General features: G+C 41.8%; 2 protein-coding genes across 4 annotated transcripts in view; one reads left to right on the top strand and one right to left on the bottom strand.

Moving 5' to 3' along the window:
• The first annotated feature begins 1,191 nt into the window (after positions 1-1,191).
• Positions 1,192-6,745, top strand: klf5b (Kruppel-like factor 5b). Its single transcript, XM_017470459.3, has 4 exons — positions 1,192-1,622; positions 2,522-3,305; positions 3,868-3,927; positions 4,161-6,745. Exons 1-4 carry the CDS (start codon positions 1,320-1,322, stop codon positions 4,337-4,339), a joined length of 1,326 nt encoding a protein of 441 aa, XP_017325948.1. The 5' UTR covers positions 1,192-1,319; the 3' UTR covers positions 4,340-6,745.
• A 2,952-nt stretch (positions 6,746-9,697) lies between these two features.
• The window catches only part of klf12b (Kruppel-like factor 12b), a 38,649-nt gene continuing 31,265 nt past the window's right edge, over positions 9,698-17,081 (bottom strand). For all 3 annotated transcript variants that reach the window (XM_047156339.2, XM_017470465.3, XM_017470460.3), the window contains 2 exons: positions 12,563-12,720; positions 9,698-11,539 (listed from right to left, as the gene is read on the bottom strand). In XM_047156339.2, the coding sequence (XP_047012295.1) occupies positions 11,358-11,539; positions 12,563-12,720 (340 nt within the window). In that variant the 3' untranslated portion in view covers positions 9,698-11,357. The remainder of the gene's footprint in view (positions 11,540-12,562; positions 12,721-17,081) is intronic.

The following is a 17,081-nucleotide window of genomic DNA, read 5'->3' as shown; positions in this document are numbered from 1 at the left end:
TGGTAGCTCAGCGGGTGGCGGTTCTGATCGGAAGGTCGTGAGCTCAAATCCCAGCACTGCCATGCTGCCACTGTTGGGCCCTTGAGCGAGGCCTTTAACAATCACTTGCTCAGATGTATAAATGAGATCATTGTAAGTCGCTCTGGATAAGGGCATCTGACAAACGCTGGGTGCATATACCTTTAAAGCTTTACTCTGAAAACTTATTATGGTTCACTGATGCACCTTAAATCATTTTAAAGGTACATTACATCCATGTTTACAGGCAAAAGTTGCACAGCAAAGGTGCAGAAGATGTACTCTTAAGGGCACCAGTCGGGTAATGAGGAAAGATGTGTGATGGTGTGAAATTTAATATCAAATCTCTAAAAAAAACAAACATGTTGGGTTATTTTTTTACACCTCGGCTGCTGTAGGTGTAGCTTGTTGTGTCGGGTATTTGGGTCGGTGTGACTCACTCTGAGTGGATAATGGGCAGCATGCTGGGTTAGGGATGTGGACCTAAAAGGAAATAGACACATTGTGTCAACATTCATTCACTGGAATTTCCACTGTTACTGTTGAGACAGAACGGCGGTCAGAAAAGGTCTGAACTCACAGAAATCTGCTGCAAGTGCAGCTTCTAGTCCAGAATAGAACTTCATTTATTATTCATTTGAACCATTCGGAATAAATTTCTGTATTAACTAGACATTAAGGCAATGCATTAACTACACAAGGCCATAACTTTACTCACTAGCGTGGTTTGGCTAAACAACTAAATGGTATGCTGACCATTTTAACGATTCATTTCTTACCCAATGATATTTTGCAGTCTTAATCCAACCCATGCCAGGTAGGTTTCGAATGACCATGCTGTCTAATCTGTGTGACACCCTTGTGGTTTAGTCAAATCTAATAAAACACTGGCATTCTCTCAGCTATACAAAGCATAAATATAGCTAACTTGGTAATCATATACAGGGCAAAGGTAGCTATTTTTAACGCGGACATTTTTGTTTTGGTCACCTATGAAAATGAAAGTACTTCACTGTAACAGGAACACCTGCACACCTGCCCATTTATGCAGCTATCCACCAATCAGCCAATCACGTGCACGCGCACGAGCACAAAATCATGGAGTAATTGCTTTGTTTGTTTGTTTGTTTCCATCAAGGACTACATGAGGCGTATGGTGTGTTGAAATGAACACACGCACACACACGCACACACACACACACGTTAACAGGCTGAAAAGCGAGATGGAATTATTTACGTTTGCGCCCGTGGAGCCACGCCCAGTCTCGCGGCGTTGAAATGAGCCTCTTGCGTCATGTGTCATGTCAGACGCGCGAGCCGCTCACGCTCATGACAGCTCGGTGTTGCCCTTCAGATTTACCCCGCGGTGGACTGAAGCACTGAAGGACTTCAGCTCCATCGGTCTGTCGGGTGAAGAGCAGCGTTCAATGGCTACCGCTCTGCTGAGGAGAAGCGCGTCTTCCACTCCAGCTCCACACGAGCCGTTTAACGCGCCTCTCACGGTCACGGTGCCCGAGACAGCGCACGGAGACGTTTTCAGACCTCAGGAGCGTCTCACAGGGAGGAACAGATTTAATGGCACCCCAGCAGATCAGCACACTCTGGTACGGTAATCTCAAAACATCTCAGATGGTTAAAATGCACGCAGAGAAGAGCATGCGTCTCGTCTATTGATTTCCTAACAGCACCTTTCTCCTTTAACAAGGGTGCTATTATTATTATTATTATTATGTTGTTGTTGTTGTCTCCACTCTATTTGTAAATACGTGTTTGTTTGTGTAGGAGTAGGGAACGGTCCTTGAGGGTATGATGGTTTAATGTGAGCTCTCCAGATCAGGCGAGCAGCTGGAAGAGCTAAATTCAGATTCCAGACGAACATGTCCAGGCTGTGTGCTTAGCAGTGATCGAGCTTTGTAAGCATTTGCATCTCTGACACCACTAGCAGGCAGGCAGTGTTGGAGAATATACCATCATATCTGCCTCCTTCTGTAGTGTAGGCTACTTCTGTGTACTGAGAATTGTTGCATTTTCTTCCGAGTACCGAGTCCTCAGTGGCGAACGAACCGCGGTCGTTTTGTGGGATAAGTTCTTCGTGCTGAAGCATCGTGTCTCATTAGGTATTCCGCAACTGCGACGAAAACGAATGTAGACAGTGAATGTAGTTCGAAAAGGTGGTTGCGATTTCGGACGTCCCCGGTGCTCGTTTGTGTTCGACTTTTATAAACTTTTCCCGGTGAGTCTTCAGTTCAGTGAAGATGAGTGCAGTGAAGATTCACCAGATGTTCATCGATGAATAATTCGTCTAGTTAGCTGTTAAACTGAAAGGTGTTACGGTGTGTAATGTCAGAAATATGTGCGGGCATGTTGTGCCATGATTGGTATGTCCACGCTATTGTTTATTTCTAGACCGATTATTGATCGATAAAAGCCCTGATTATTCACCAAGTCATTCACTATGTTAATCGTGTCTGAACATGTGAAATCATGTCTGCTCTCGTTTTAGATGGACAAATACATGCCACCGCAGTTCCAGACCATGCCAGAGCATAAGAAGTATAATCAGAACAGTTTCATGACCATGGACCAAGGTTTACCTTACAGCATCAACATGAACGTCTTCCTGCCTGAAGTCCCGTACTTGCGTACTGGGCTCTGTCGACCGACAAGACCCACATTGGCACCCCAAATGAAACCAGAACCCATGCATACGCTCAGCTACCCGAGCTGCCACAGCAATGTGCAGTCAGCTCCTCCACCCTCAGAATACACACACCACTTCAGCCCAGCCAACGGGACGTGCAGCCCGGCGTTCATCAAGCAGGAGACGTCGGAGATGGACTACCAAGACAGTCATCTATTCCAACTTCTGAATTCAGACCTAGACCCCGTAGTGCCTGGTCCCCACTCTGGCATTTGCTCGTCCGTGTCAACGTACAACAGCATGAATTCGTCGATTTCTCCGATCGCACGAAGAACCATGTGTGATATGGGAAGTGGGTCTACGCCTTCCGGTCACGTCGGTCGGCATCATCAGCAGCCAAGCGTGCCGTATCTTCCCCCCTCCCCCCCGAACTCCGAGCCCAGCAGTCCTGACAGGAGAAAAGAACTCTTACACAAGCTGTCGCCTCCTCCCTCCTATGCTGCCAGTATTGCATGTAAACTGGTAGGGCCGGCTTTAGGCCCTCAAGCAGCTGTACCGGTACAAACACAAGCCATGCCTGCCAGGCACAACCGCAGGAGCAATCCTGATCTAGAGAAGAGGAGGATACATCACTGCAATGTCCCAGGTGAGCTGTTAGATAAGACTCTGCTCTCAGGTACTGTCCTACTTGAGCACTAGAGCTGGCTTTGCAGTTCTGAGCTGCGAACATTACCTCTCACAGCACTTAATGATTTTAAATCAAAACCTTTCACTCAGAATCTTAGGAGGATCTAGGAAATATTTTGGAAGTGCTCCAGTAACAATTCAGCGTGACAGATATTATGATCTGAAAAAAAAAGTTACTGCAAAATACTAGCAATGTGAAACGGGTATATAACTGGTGGTGAGATTCTCACACACAGTGCATGTTCTTGTCACAGGATCATGGTAGAGGTCTCATTACAAAACAACAACAACCTTGAATTAGTGTTAATGGTGATAATTACAAAGTTACAACATTACATTAGATCCAAAATACCTGGTATTAACACTTAACAGTACGAGTTAATGTAGTGTGACGTTCCCAACACTCCTGCATAAGATATTCAGGGTTTCAGAAAGAGTGTGGAACGACATCATGAATATTAGAACTCGAGCTCGTCTTGCCACACGTGGTCATTTATTTATTATTTTATTTCTTGCATCAGGTTGTAAGAAAGTCTACACCAAGTCTTCCCATCTGAAGGCGCACTTACGGACTCACACAGGTAAAAACCTTGGTCACACACATTCCACAAGTCTTCTGTGACTCTTGTTTATTTTTATTTTATTTTAGCAGTGAATATGGTATGTTGCATGGCCGAAGAACAACACGCGCCTGCACTTGAACGTCTGTGTTAGCTCCTCTTCCTGAGATACAAAGTGATTTTAAACGGCTCAAGACTCAGTAGAGAGATGGCATGTCCAGCATGTAACTGTATGGCGACGTGTCTAATTTCAGGAGAGAAGCCGTACGAGTGCTCCTGGGAGGGCTGTGATTGGCGCTTCGCCCGCTCCGACGAGCTGACACGCCACTTCAGGAAGCACACGGGCGCTAAACCCTTTCACTGCCCCGTGTGCAGCCGCAGCTTCTCGCGCTCTGATCACCTGGCCCTGCACATGAAGAGACACCAGAGCTAGAACCACAATGTCATGCTGACTTACATGACTCACTCTCTTTCTGTCAGTAGAACTTGGGTGTGTTGTGTTTGCTTTGGTTTTGGCAGCTCATGAGGCACAAGTAGTAAACGGTATTGGCACTAGACCTGTAGCCTTGTGGAACACAACCACTACATGGTGGGAAATTAGCTGGGAGTTTCAGTAGCCTTTTTTTTTTTTTTTTTAGTAGTAGTACTAGTAGTATTATATATATATATATATATATATATATATATATATATATATATATATATATCATAAAATGTGCCTTTCCATATTTTGAAACATAAAAGTCACTTTTAATGCGAATATATTCTTAAGTCCATTGCACCTTATCGTTAATTTCACATCTGTCCAAGTGAAATGGAAAGTTTAACTCTTTCGGAAAACCCTGTGAGACGTTAATGAGATTAACGTCCGTTGTCAAAAGAATTGCTTATGAAGCACCGAGTAAACAAAGACCCGAATCCGAAATACCAAAGACAGAAGTTCCACGCGTGTGTTCCTGTACTGTCTCTGTCACAGCTAAATGATCTGAACCATTTTTTGGTGGGGTTTTGTGTTTATTCTTAATCAAAGCGCATTACAGAAACTGAAATCGTTTATATGAGACTTTATTTGGGATGAGTAGAAGATTCGATTTTATTTGGGACTTTAATAGCTTTAACTCTGTGTGTAAATATTGTAATTCCTTTACCCTAGTATTTATTTTTTTCAGATTATTATTTTTTTTTTACTGTATAAAGTACTTCTCTATGCACATGTGTGAATAGAGCTACGGGTTTGACGGTGTTAACGATATTTAAAAAAAAGTCTTTTAGATAAGTTAAGAACTACGTGATGGGGTATTTTGGAGGGTTTTTTTTTTTTTCTTTTTTGAATAACAGCTACAGCAGATAGCGCTTCATTGTCTACGTGTAAAGCGTCCCGTGCTTTATATCGACTGTGTGGTATCAGTTATGTTTCCAGATATTCTGCTGAAGGCCTGCTCGCCTATAGTGACACTATAATAACGATAGCAGAGATCAGATCATGGATTCTGATGAAGGACTGTAACATCTAAAGCCTTTTATATGGTTCACATCGAGACCTCGCAAAGTCACTGTGTGTCTGCGTTAAAAGCAGAAGATTTCCAACACAGCGATGCGTTTGTATTTGGACAGCGTTTGAGTCACAGATTTCATACTTCATTACCAAGTCATGCATCATTATTTTCCACAGAATCATTTGTATGTGTATAAATCACAGTAAATCCCTTGCTATACAAGTCAAACTGGCATGTCCTGCTGCTCTGATCCTAGGCATTGTGTCCTCCCATGTCCTTTACCACACCTGCCACGCTTTAGGCGCATACCTGAATGATAATAGGTGTGGTACTATTACAGAGTAATTAAACTGAATTGATACAGCTAACACTACTGGTCTCGAACAAATGTAGCGTTATTATTAGAGAATTGGGTGTTTTCTTATATGCTGGTTCAAGCCTATACTTTTCAAACCATTCGTGTGTTCAGATTGACTCATATGTACTGTACAATATTAAATAAATACTGGACTTTTTGTTTAATATTATACAATAGAATCATGTATAAGAAGACCAAAGCATTGGGAGGTGTAGTGTGGATTTCCTGACTACGTGGACGTTGCTATGTTGTTTGGATGGGTTTCATCAGGCTGTGAGGATCACATGGACCAGTCTATGGGTCAGTCTAAATGATTCAGTTCATTGAATCTGAATGATTCAGTCTAAAAAGAAAGCCTTGCATGTGTGCATGTGGACTAACTGGTTTCGTCCTGGTTTAACCTTTGAAATAAGCAATGCAGGCGGGTTTTTTTGTTTTGTTTTTTTTTAAATTGCTAGTCATTTATCTTAATTTGAAAGAAAAAGATTGGTTTATAATTTCATATAATTGTCGGCTTATGGGGATGTAAAAGCAAAACAAGCTCAACTGCTCAATAGCAAAAGGAAGGTTAGATAATTGCTGTCACAGGTATGTGATGTTCATTACAGGGTTAAATCCATCAGGCAGGTGTAGTTCTGCTGCACTGTGTGCCACGCCCGGTCCCTAACGTTATACTCAGTGGCTTTTGTCCAGCAAGCACATTTTGCTCGTTTTTTTTAAATCGATTAATTTTTTTATGCAACTTCTCAGAATTCAAAGCTGAAACTATCCACCCTCAGCCCACGTAAATCAGTCACGTGTATTCCATACAAAATGCAACTTTATTAACTTCCATGCCTCCGATTAGATTATCATACAAGTATCATGTTAAAACTCAAAAAAAAATTAAAATTCACAGCTCAATCTTTAGGGAATAAAAAAAAAAAAAAAAAAAAAATAACAACAACAACAACAAAAAAAATACAGAGAAAAAAAAAAAAAACAAGCACATCATATCTAGACACCTTCTGGAGAATTTCAAATAAAGAATAAAAAAAACAACTTTTCTTTTGATTTGAAACGAAGACATTCTGTGATAGGATTCAGTGTGAAGGGATTCCCTTTTGAAACAAAAGCAGGGCAACATGTCACTCGACTCTGCAGTTAAATGAAAAGCTCTGAAATATATATTTACACATAATCACGTACACTATACATAAATACAAGAACGATACTCACAGAATATCGGGGGGGGGAGGGGAGGGGGGGAGACAAAATAAAGTAAATATTTAGATTAAGAAACCAAGTTGATATTGAAACTGAGGCAATACTGTACAGAAGAAGTTGAATACAAATCAGAAACGAGCGTTCACGGAGGAATTAACGAAGCGACATTGTCCTTTTGTGCTGTAGGTCCACTCTGTAGGCACCAAATTGAGCTGTAAGGGTGCCTCATACATGTACTCAAATTTCACTGTGTGATATCAAAGAGGTAAAAGTCAACCTTAATAACAGAGAAGCTGTGTCCTTCAGTCACGATGATATTTTAAGTGTAAGGTTTATATATATATATATATATATATATATATATATATATATATATATATATATATATATATATATCTCCATCCAAATCCTCCCAAGGAGTTGCAGACAGCATTGCTCACTAAGTGATTAATGGGCAGATGTTCACAGCTTTCATTTAAAAATGTTGTCTTTCGAAAGGTCCGTAAGGCTCAGTGCATTACAAACAGGCTTGTTTCTGTACGTTAGCTTGGATCATATGTACAGGTGTATTGGTACCGGATGCACTTTTGTGCTTATGGCATCTTTTGCCTTTCTGCATGTGCTTCTTGTATAATATATTAGGCACTCATCATTATTGCATAACTTTGACCCTGTTTGCCGTTGCAAAATTATGCGACAGAAAGTGTACTGTAAGAATGCCAGAGCAGAAAGTAAATACTAAAAAAAAAACAACAACAACAAAAAAAAAACAGATGCTCCCTTTAATTATTATAACAATGTTTTCCATCGTTCTGTTTTCACAGACGAACTGAAAGGTTTATAAAAAGTGATTTGAGAACGTGCGCGTGTTAATACACTTGATAAGCTTATATTTTTACTGTACAGGAGCGGAAATAATGCCAGATACAAACTGAACTGATATCGGTACAGCGACTAAATAAATAAATTACGAATGGAAGAAAAAGAAAAGAAAAAATAACAGCAAAGAGAACGATGCTGATGGCTCTTGAATACTGTTTGGAAAGGGACATTCATTTCACTGGGTTGTTTCTTTTTTTTTTTTTTTCTTTTCTTTTCCTTGTATAGTTTGTGAATGGTTATAAAAAAACAAAACAAAACAACAAAAAAAACCCCACTATAGAGAGTATTAGATTAGAAATGGCTGAATGTGCACAGAGGCAGCTGCTCCTCAACACTGTGTACATTTAGATGGATCGTTTAATCCCTACACATTAATCATAAGGAACAGGAGCGTTCAGGATGATAAAACCCCAAAAACTCTCCCACACAGTCCCATTACACACTGTGTACCAACAGGGAATCATCATCTCTGTATTGTAGTTCTAAAAAGTTAATCCCTTGTATTTATATATAATAATAATAATAATAATAATAATAATAATAATAATAATAATAATAATAATTAAAAAAAACTAATAAAAAGCCCTATTTTCAATAGGTATATACAGCCTTCGAAACTGAGTAATAACTTTCACTTTCACATATATTACAACATTTTAAAAAGATTCCTTTTTACATAAAATAGCAATATGCAGATGAAGTGCCCCACATTGAGGAGATTTCTCAAAGAAAAAAGAAAAATAATAATACAGTATAAGATGATAAGATACACTGCGGATTAATGTTATGTCCGACTGAAAAGAATGCATTTCATATTTCATACTTCATCGAATAAAATTTAAAAAAAAAAAAAAACAAGGTGCTGATGATACACTCAAGCCCATGTACCACAGGAAACACGCGTGTGTAGACAAACAAACAAACAAACAAACAAAAAAACAAAAACATAATAGATTATAATACTTCAGATCACATATAAAGCAAGGTGACGTTGGGCGTGTTAGTTTTGTCATGGACACATTCCTCTTACAGCATTTCGCAAAACTGCGATTCAAATGTGTTTTGCTAGTTGATAGTATGGACATGAAGATTCCAACAGCAGTGCACATGAGTGTGTGTGTGTGTGTGTGTGTGTGTGTGTGTGTGTGTGTATCACTGAGGCTTGTACTTGCCATTTGAAAGTGCTACTCTCTCACCAATCTGATGACATTCCCAACATACAATGGACGCTTTAACGTTGTATAGGATGTTAGGATGATGTTTATTTGGGATACATAATTTAAAAAAAAAAAAAAAAAAAAAAGATTTTGTATATGTCATATACGTCTATCATCTAATATTTATCTTAAGGCCACCAAAGATGACGGCAAAACACCTGACGGCTCAGAATAGATGACTTATTTAGTCTTTAACGTCTTTAACCTTCTCACTGGACATGAAAATTATGAACAAATCACTGCCACGAATATGAACATACAAGATTTGTATTTTTATTGGTTTATTTATTTGACTGTTTCATGTGTTCTTTACTGAACTTTTCTTCATTGATCGCCCTCTAGTGGCCTGTACGTGTTTGGGAATCAGGCTGAAGGTGAAACAGCTTACTGTTCAGTGCACTGGACAAGACTTGAGTGCACTATACATTTTTAAAAAATAATAATAATAATAAAACAACTACCTGAGCTATTTCAGATTCAGAGTGACAAAAGCGAGTCCAGTAATTCAATGATTTAAAAAAAAAATTTTTTTTAATTTAAATACTTTAAAATATTACGAGAAGAATCTTGTGAAATGTTCAATTAAATGCCCTAGATACATCATGTGCATTATTTGTGTGTGTGTGTGTGTGTGTGTGTGTGTGTGTGTGTGTGTGTGTGTGTGTGTGTGTGTGTGTGTGTGTGTCTCATGAGAGTTTATGGGAACAAAATGACCTTCAATTTGGGCAAACGTGCCAAAAAAGAAAATCTATTCTTCTGAGTGCATTCAAGTCCTTTAGGTGTGAGACTGAAATAGCAATACGTTATTGCTATTTTAAAAGTTAGAGCTACAAATCCATTACAAATATACAAGATTCTCTAGTATAGAAAAAACAAGTGGCAATGGTAGAAAACCAGCGATTTGTCCATGTTTTAAAAGCCCTCGGTTGGTGGAGTGAGTGAGACGGCCATGAGGCCTTCTCCCTCTCCCGTCACTCTAGAGTGAGTGTATTGCTCTCCTGGCTTGTATTGTCCGTTCAAGTACAAAAAAAAAAACCAACCAACCAAAAAAAAAAAAAAAAAAAAAAAAAACGGATCACGTCATCAGATACGGATCACGTATTAGCAGAAGTGTTTTGCGTTTGTGTTTTTGTTTTTTGTTTTTTTTCTACACCCAAATTTCCTCAAAGCTAAAGAGGGCATTGAGCTTCGTGTCAGCCAGTCAAACATGGTGGAGGTCAGTGTTGTGTGTGATGAGTATAGTGCTCTACTGTATTAGTTTATATCAGGGCCCTTATATCTTAAGCCGAGAAAAGGATTCGAACGTGAACAGAGTACGATCGCACTCACTGGCTAATCACAGAACCGAATGCACTGTTTGATATCCCTGGTGGTCACTATAAAGGGCAGAGAAATGCCAGCTGAGAGTTCTTAAAGCCGAATGTACCCCATATACGTCAGTGGCTGTGCTGCAGAAAACAGTTTTAGTGTGAAAACCAACATCAGCGGAAAACGAAGTATAATATATATAAACTGCATGATATCTGTGACGTGTCACCTGCTGTGGGTATAATCTCACTCGATGATTTGCGAGCTTGTGTTATATGAAAAATGTCCAGCAACCTCACCTTAGGTATCGCTGACTCTCTCTCTCTCTCTCTCTCTCTCTCTCTCTCTCTCTCTCTCTCGCTCTCGCTCTAATAATCAGGTGTGCTGGCTTTTTTTTTTTATTTTTTAAATGTTGTTCCTGTAGGAACCTGGCTGCGCCTACAATATCAAGCTCCAGATCTCAGAAGAGGAAGCCATTCAATACTGCAGTTCTTCACATTGTTGACGGCAAAGGGGAAACAGACATTTTAAACGAGAACAAAACAAGGATGCTAAATATAAAAACGAACCAACAACAAAACAAAACAACAACAAAAAAAAAAAATACAACTGCAGACAGAAGAACTCTCACGCAAGAACCAACAACCAGGATCTGGACAAGTGCTCCGGTTCAAGATGTCCTGAAACTTCAAGATGAGCCCAGATCTGTAGAGCATTGCTCCGTCCTTGAGGCAGACCCTGTTCAGCTCTATCAGCACATTCTGTCCATCACGCATCATTCAAAAACCTCCTCTCTCTCACTTCTCACCAGGGCCGGAGATGGCCATGACCGTGTTCAGCCCAGCTGAACGAGTGCAAGGAAAGACCCAGCTCCCCCGGCATATATGAGTGTGTGTGTGTATGTGTGTGTGTGTGTGTGTGTGTGTGTGTGTGTGTGTGTGTGTGTGTGTGGGAGAGAGAGAAGGTGTGTGAAGTGACCTTCACTCAGACCAGCATGTGTCTGCGCCGGTGCAGGGCCAGGTGGTCTGACCGTGAGAAGCTGCGATCACAGTCCGCGCACTTGAAAGGCTTCACTCCCGTATGCTTCCGATAATGCCGCGTCAACTCATCCGAGCGAGCAAACTTCCATGTGCAGCCATCCCAGGTACACTTGTACGGCTTCTCACCTAGACAGCAAGATGCAGGAAAATGCAACGCAGTGAATATCATGATAAGAAGAAGTGAGTCCTAACACATACGTAAAACAGAATGGGCAAAGATTGGGCATGCCGTCCTGTAGCTGGCGCAAATATATCAGGATATATATATATACAAGTGAGGTTCTGCTATCACTCACGTTATAAAACAGTTATAAACTGACTGTAAGAAAGCGCTGACACTGGAGACTCCTTCCAAAAAAATCTCCCCATATCAAAGATATCACGCAAATCTGTTCGTGTAGAGATTCAAGTCTCTACGTGAGTCGTTACTATAGTAACGACAACATATAACAGTCCCTTCGTCACGCAAACCCCGCAATATTCGGAGGAGCTTGCAATTCGTTCTAAATTACCGCCGATCTGGGCCGTGTCACGTGACGTCATCACGATGCGGTTTCATCCCAGGCCCTCTTCCGTTCACGTGCGTCGAACGTGAGGGCAGCTAAAAAGGTCTCGTTGACCAAAATGATTCATCAGCGCTGTGGTATGAAGGCAATTATGCTATTGTGTCGCATTCAGGATGAAAAACTGTGAACTGATGAAGGTCTTCTCTCTTGATATCTATCATTTTACTACGTGTGACAATCTTGTTACATTTACATGACATTTACGGCATCCGGCAGACGCTCTTATCCAGAGCGACTTACATTTACCTCATTTATACGTCTGAGCAGGTGAGGGTTAAGGGCCTCGCTCAAGGGCCCAACAGTGGCAGTGTGATAGTACTGGGGTTTGAACTCACAACCTTCCGATCAGTCTTAACCACTGAGCTACCGCTGGCCTTGTCACGGTAAATTTCTACTGCTTTGCCTTCTTCATTTTGTCCTAAAGCGCTGAAAACTTTTGCATCCAACAGTATTTACTTCACAGTGAAAACCAAATCAGCCAGTTAAACTACAAAGCCATGAAAAAAAGGTGGGGGAAAAAAATCAACTAACACTAATATTACATACATCACATGAGCTGAATCGAAACGTGTGACTGACTAACCTGTGTGTGTTCTCCGGTGTGCTTTTAGGTGGGAGCTCTTAGTGTAAACCTTATTGCAGCCGTCAAAGTCGCATCTATGAATGCGCCTCTTCTTAGAGTCCGGAGACTCGGACCGCCGCGGCCGTCGCATGCTCTCAATACTGAACGGTGACATGGAACTGTGACAGGAGAAATAAGAACCATGAATCATTCGGGAAACAATAAGAGTTTAAGCTTCTTCAAGTGGTCTACTGATACATTTCTCAGCAGGGCTGTTTCTGCTGTGGTCCTGAGCTTTCCGTTATATTAATATGGATGTTGTACAACGCCAGTGTAGGCTTTAAAACAAGACAGTAGAAATGATCTAAAGCCAAGATACATCTGGTACCACACCGGATCAGTTACAAATGTGAAAACATATTAGCTATACGCAAAAGCAACTACGTTGAAGTGAATCACATATTACATTCAAGTTCAACACCACTCATCGAATGTAAATAATTCTACTGTATTCATTGCTGTTACTTTATATTCACATACACATCACATGCATATATAGTAGGTATACTATGGACTTACTGGATTTACTACTACTACTACTACAAAAAAAAAAGTGAGTTTATGTGAAAAGTTTCTGTATCCTCTCAACATATCAACAACCTCAATAGTCATCATGTGTTCTTCAGGCTTATTGATATCAACCCTACGCTGTGAGAACTAACCAGAAAGAAAGCATTGGAAATCTGCTAGCTTCCAGAGAAAGACAGAACTTTACGTGGTCAACCACTGGATGGCGCTCTAGCACTGATTTATTTCGGCTCAGCAACGTGACTAAGAAGCCAAGCCAGATCATTTCTCATTTCCAACCAACCAATTTTAGGCTCAGAGTGTTTTGATTTTCTTTGCTTTATTTGCTACCTTTAATGACAGCTCACCGCTGTGTTATGAATGGAGACTGGTCTGCCTTTTCAGGCCAAATCAATATTTTATGGCATCACATCTTTAATGGGCAAAAGAAACAACAAAAAAAAACCCTGTCCGTTATTAACGTATGTGTGGGTTCGTGATGGCTCTAGGGTAATGGAATATTGATACATGTGAGTGCAAGGCTGTTTTTCAATAGTGAGAAGCGGCGGCAGTGCGTTTGCGTGGGTTGTGGAGTGTACGAGCTGAGCACAGACGGATCACAGAGCAGTGTCGTGTCGCTGTGCATTTGTTTTTGTTTTTCCCTCTTGTCATTTTTGGCCCCCTGCATAGTGATTGGCATGGCCCGGGCAACTGGTGAGACCTGAGGACGAGGAGCCAGACGATGCTTCCCGCAAGCTGTCACCACGACACGCAGCCCACTCTCGGTTTCCACCCTGCTCTACAGATCACCTGTAGGTGTTGGAACACGCCCGGGCTGAGGCCTAGCCGATATGAGCCAACGTGTCAGAAATGAAGCTGAACTCTAGATCCCTTCCGCCTCTACTCGGAACGAGCGAACGCACACTTATACACACAGTGTAGAGAGCAGCGAGAGTGTAGGAAGATACAGCGCGAAAGCGAGGGCAAAAAGACAGGGGGAGTGAACGAGAGAGCGAAAGAGACATAGTAGTATGTTCTCTAGTCCAAATGAATGTCAGTAGTGGGATAAGCAGAGACCGAAGAAGAAAGAGGGGGGAGGTCGGAACTCCGAAAAGCCCTTTATGTGAGGATGATACGCACTGATGGGAGTTAGCGAGGACAGAGTGAGGAGTTACAGTGGAAAGATTTTCAGCAGCGAGCTCTCTTACAGGATGTTTACACTCTGACTTCACTCCAGAGGACGCCATAAGAAGCACATACATAATGTCTGATTCGATCCGATTCAGCTGATCCGTAAAAGACAGAACGTAGGTCTTAGTGTGTAGCTGTGTGGTGAGGAAAAGGCTAATAAATACAGTGCAACACAACACACACAGCCCAGTGTAAACAGGACACCTTGAACCCTACATAACCCCGACATCCTGGCTTTGTGTTTCTCTGTGTGAGTGTGTATGTGAGTGCCTGTGTGTGTGTGTTTGGGTTGGTTTGGGTGTGGTTGTGCGTCAGGGTGGGGTAAGGGAGGACGGATGGCCGGGAATGGCGGGGTTATGAAGCCACCTGTGTAAAGGGATGAACCACCGAAAAGCCAAACAGGCCAATAGCAATCACTTGTAATGAATGAGTGTCGTAATACTTCAGCAGAATTTAAGCAAGAGTGACTGAAACACAAGCTGGGCGACTGTAGTAAGGCAAAGAGAGGGAAATAGAGAGGGGATGAACCCGGAGGATCTTCAGACACTATGCTGCAGTGAAGCCAAATCATGCGGAACAGCCAGAAAGCGTGGCCGTCAGAGGTGGACGGTATTAACACTACTCTCACTCTGATACGTTTACGCCAGTAAATAAATGTGAAAACTGTCGATTCGTTACTACCCTACACGTACGAGCAGTTTAAAACTGTATGGCTGGGTACGTTTCTTTATTCTTAATTAAGTACATGTATATAGAGCAACTCAATATTATTACAGGGAATACGGTGCGGGTCATACGGTATGGTTTCGATCAGAATTATACGATTTATACCCTGCGTAGTGAGCGTATTTAGTGAAAAGTACACCAATTGCGATTCGGCCTGACGGATGCAGGCCTGTGCAGCTTGCTCGTTGCCTGGTTTAAGCCACGATAATCTTAAACGTGTATAAACTGGCTTTTCAAACTTTCAAGTCGGTCACATATCTTTAATAAAAGCCTGTCGTTTTGGGGTTTTTTATTATTATTATTATTATTATTATTATTATTTCGTGTGTAGCAGTAATATCGTTCGTTCATCTCTTTTCACGTAATCCGAACCCTATCTCATGTCCGATTTAATAGGAATAAACAAAAACAGGAAAGCCTTTGTGTAGACATGGCCAACGTTTAAATTAGCACACATACGAGGTTCATCTCGGCGTATTACTGCTAAAGCTTCTACAGACAAGACGTGCGCGTTGCGTGCGATGTATGCGTCATGCATGTAAGTATAAACTCGATAAATTCGTGTAGCAAGTACTGTGTGTCACTTAGACTCACGGCATGGCCAAAAGTATGTGGACACCTGACCATCATACCCATATGAGGTTCGTCCCTAAACAATCGGCTCAAAGGTAGAAGCACAGAATTGTGCAGGATGTCTTTATATGCTGTAGCAATACCATTTCCTTTCACTGGAATTAATGGGAGCAAACCTGTTCCAGCATGACGATGCTCCTGTGCACAAAGCGAGCTCCATGAAGACATGGTTTGCCAAGCTTGGAGTGGAAGAACTCGAGGGCCCTGCACAGAGCCCTGACCTCAACCCACCCGAACACCTTTGGAATGAACTGAAATGCAGACAGCGCCCCAGGCCACCTCGCATGACATCAGAGCCTGACCTCAGTGGTGCTCTCGTGGCTGAACGAGCACGAATCCCTACAGATACGCTCCAAAATCTAGACGGAAGCCTTCCTAGAAGACTGGAGGTTATTATAACAGCAAAAGGGAACTCAATCTGGAAGGGGATGTTTAAAAAAGCACATACGGATGTGATGGTCCACAAAGTTCTCCCCATATAGTGCTCTCGTAAATGGTACCATGGATGAACACTTACTAATCTTCCTTACTTACTCATTCATTTTAGTTTAATAAGGTTTTTTGGATACTCTTATACTCTAGAGCAATTGTAATTGTAGTTGAGGTGTTCCTGTGTGTGTGTGTGTGTGTGTGTGTGTGTGTGTGTGTGTGTGTGTGTGTGTGTGTGTGTGTGTGTGTGTGTGTGTGTGTGTGTGTGTGTGATACTTATGGAACTGGGAAGAATCTGCCAGGGCCACTCTAATAATAGAACAGCATCTCTTCCCCCTAGCATTCATGAATATGGAGAATGCCATGGAGAACGTGTGTGGTTCGTTTTACACACACAGGCTTGAACACACCGAGACACACATCACCTGAGGAGATTTATACACACGTGGGAGGAGAGTGCTTAAGACGGAGCTCCAGGCATCTGGAAGTTTCCCCCACAGGGCTGATCAGGTGCACACGCCTCTCCCTCTATCCCTCACTCCCCTGCATGGCGGCCCATCTGATGACTCACGTCTCATAAAGTGTGACATTTAAGAATGATAGCGCTTGTCGCCTCTCTCTGAGTGCTGCCATATGCTGGGGTTTTTTTTTTTTCTTTTAGGCCAGGTCGAGTCAGGGTGCAAAAAGCTTCCTCTCAGTCTGCTTAAGAGAAGCACTGTGGATGAGACGGAGCCCGTTCGAGGTTATTCAGAGCGGACACTGACAGCTATGTGTGTCCGAGAGTTATTTTCACCTCTGAGGGTGAGACGGTGCCAGCAAACCCATGCACCTACACCTACAACTACACACTGCATCCCACACAACACAGCAGCAGTGACCTGCAGTGAATTGCAGCACTTTAGAGCCATGCTTTAAACAAAATGCACAAGTTCAGTGTTAAATGACTGTGGAGTCCGACGTTAAATACTCTTATAAGCCACATGGTTGAAACTAT

This window comes from Ictalurus punctatus, chromosome 6, assembly GCF_001660625.3.
Source record: "Ictalurus punctatus breed USDA103 chromosome 6, Coco_2.0, whole genome shotgun sequence".
Lineage (NCBI taxonomy): Eukaryota > Metazoa > Chordata > Actinopteri > Siluriformes > Ictaluridae > Ictalurus > Ictalurus punctatus.
The sequence above is the reverse complement of the archived record's forward strand: the minus strand, read 5'-3'. Positions and strand labels throughout refer to the sequence as shown.

Bases quoted from the DNA above. Each gene is read 5' to 3' on its own strand.
- klf5b (XM_017470459.3), top strand. From the start codon at position 1,320: ATGTCAGACGCGCGAGCCGCTCACGCTCATGACAGCTCGGTGTTGCCC. The intron at 1,623-2,521 runs GTACGGTAATCT...CTCTCGTTTTAG, and splicing joins CAGCAGATCAGCACACTCTG to ATGGACAAATACATGCCACC. The intron at 3,928-4,160 runs GTAAAAACCTTG...GTCTAATTTCAG, and splicing joins GCACTTACGGACTCACACAG to GAGAGAAGCCGTACGAGTGC.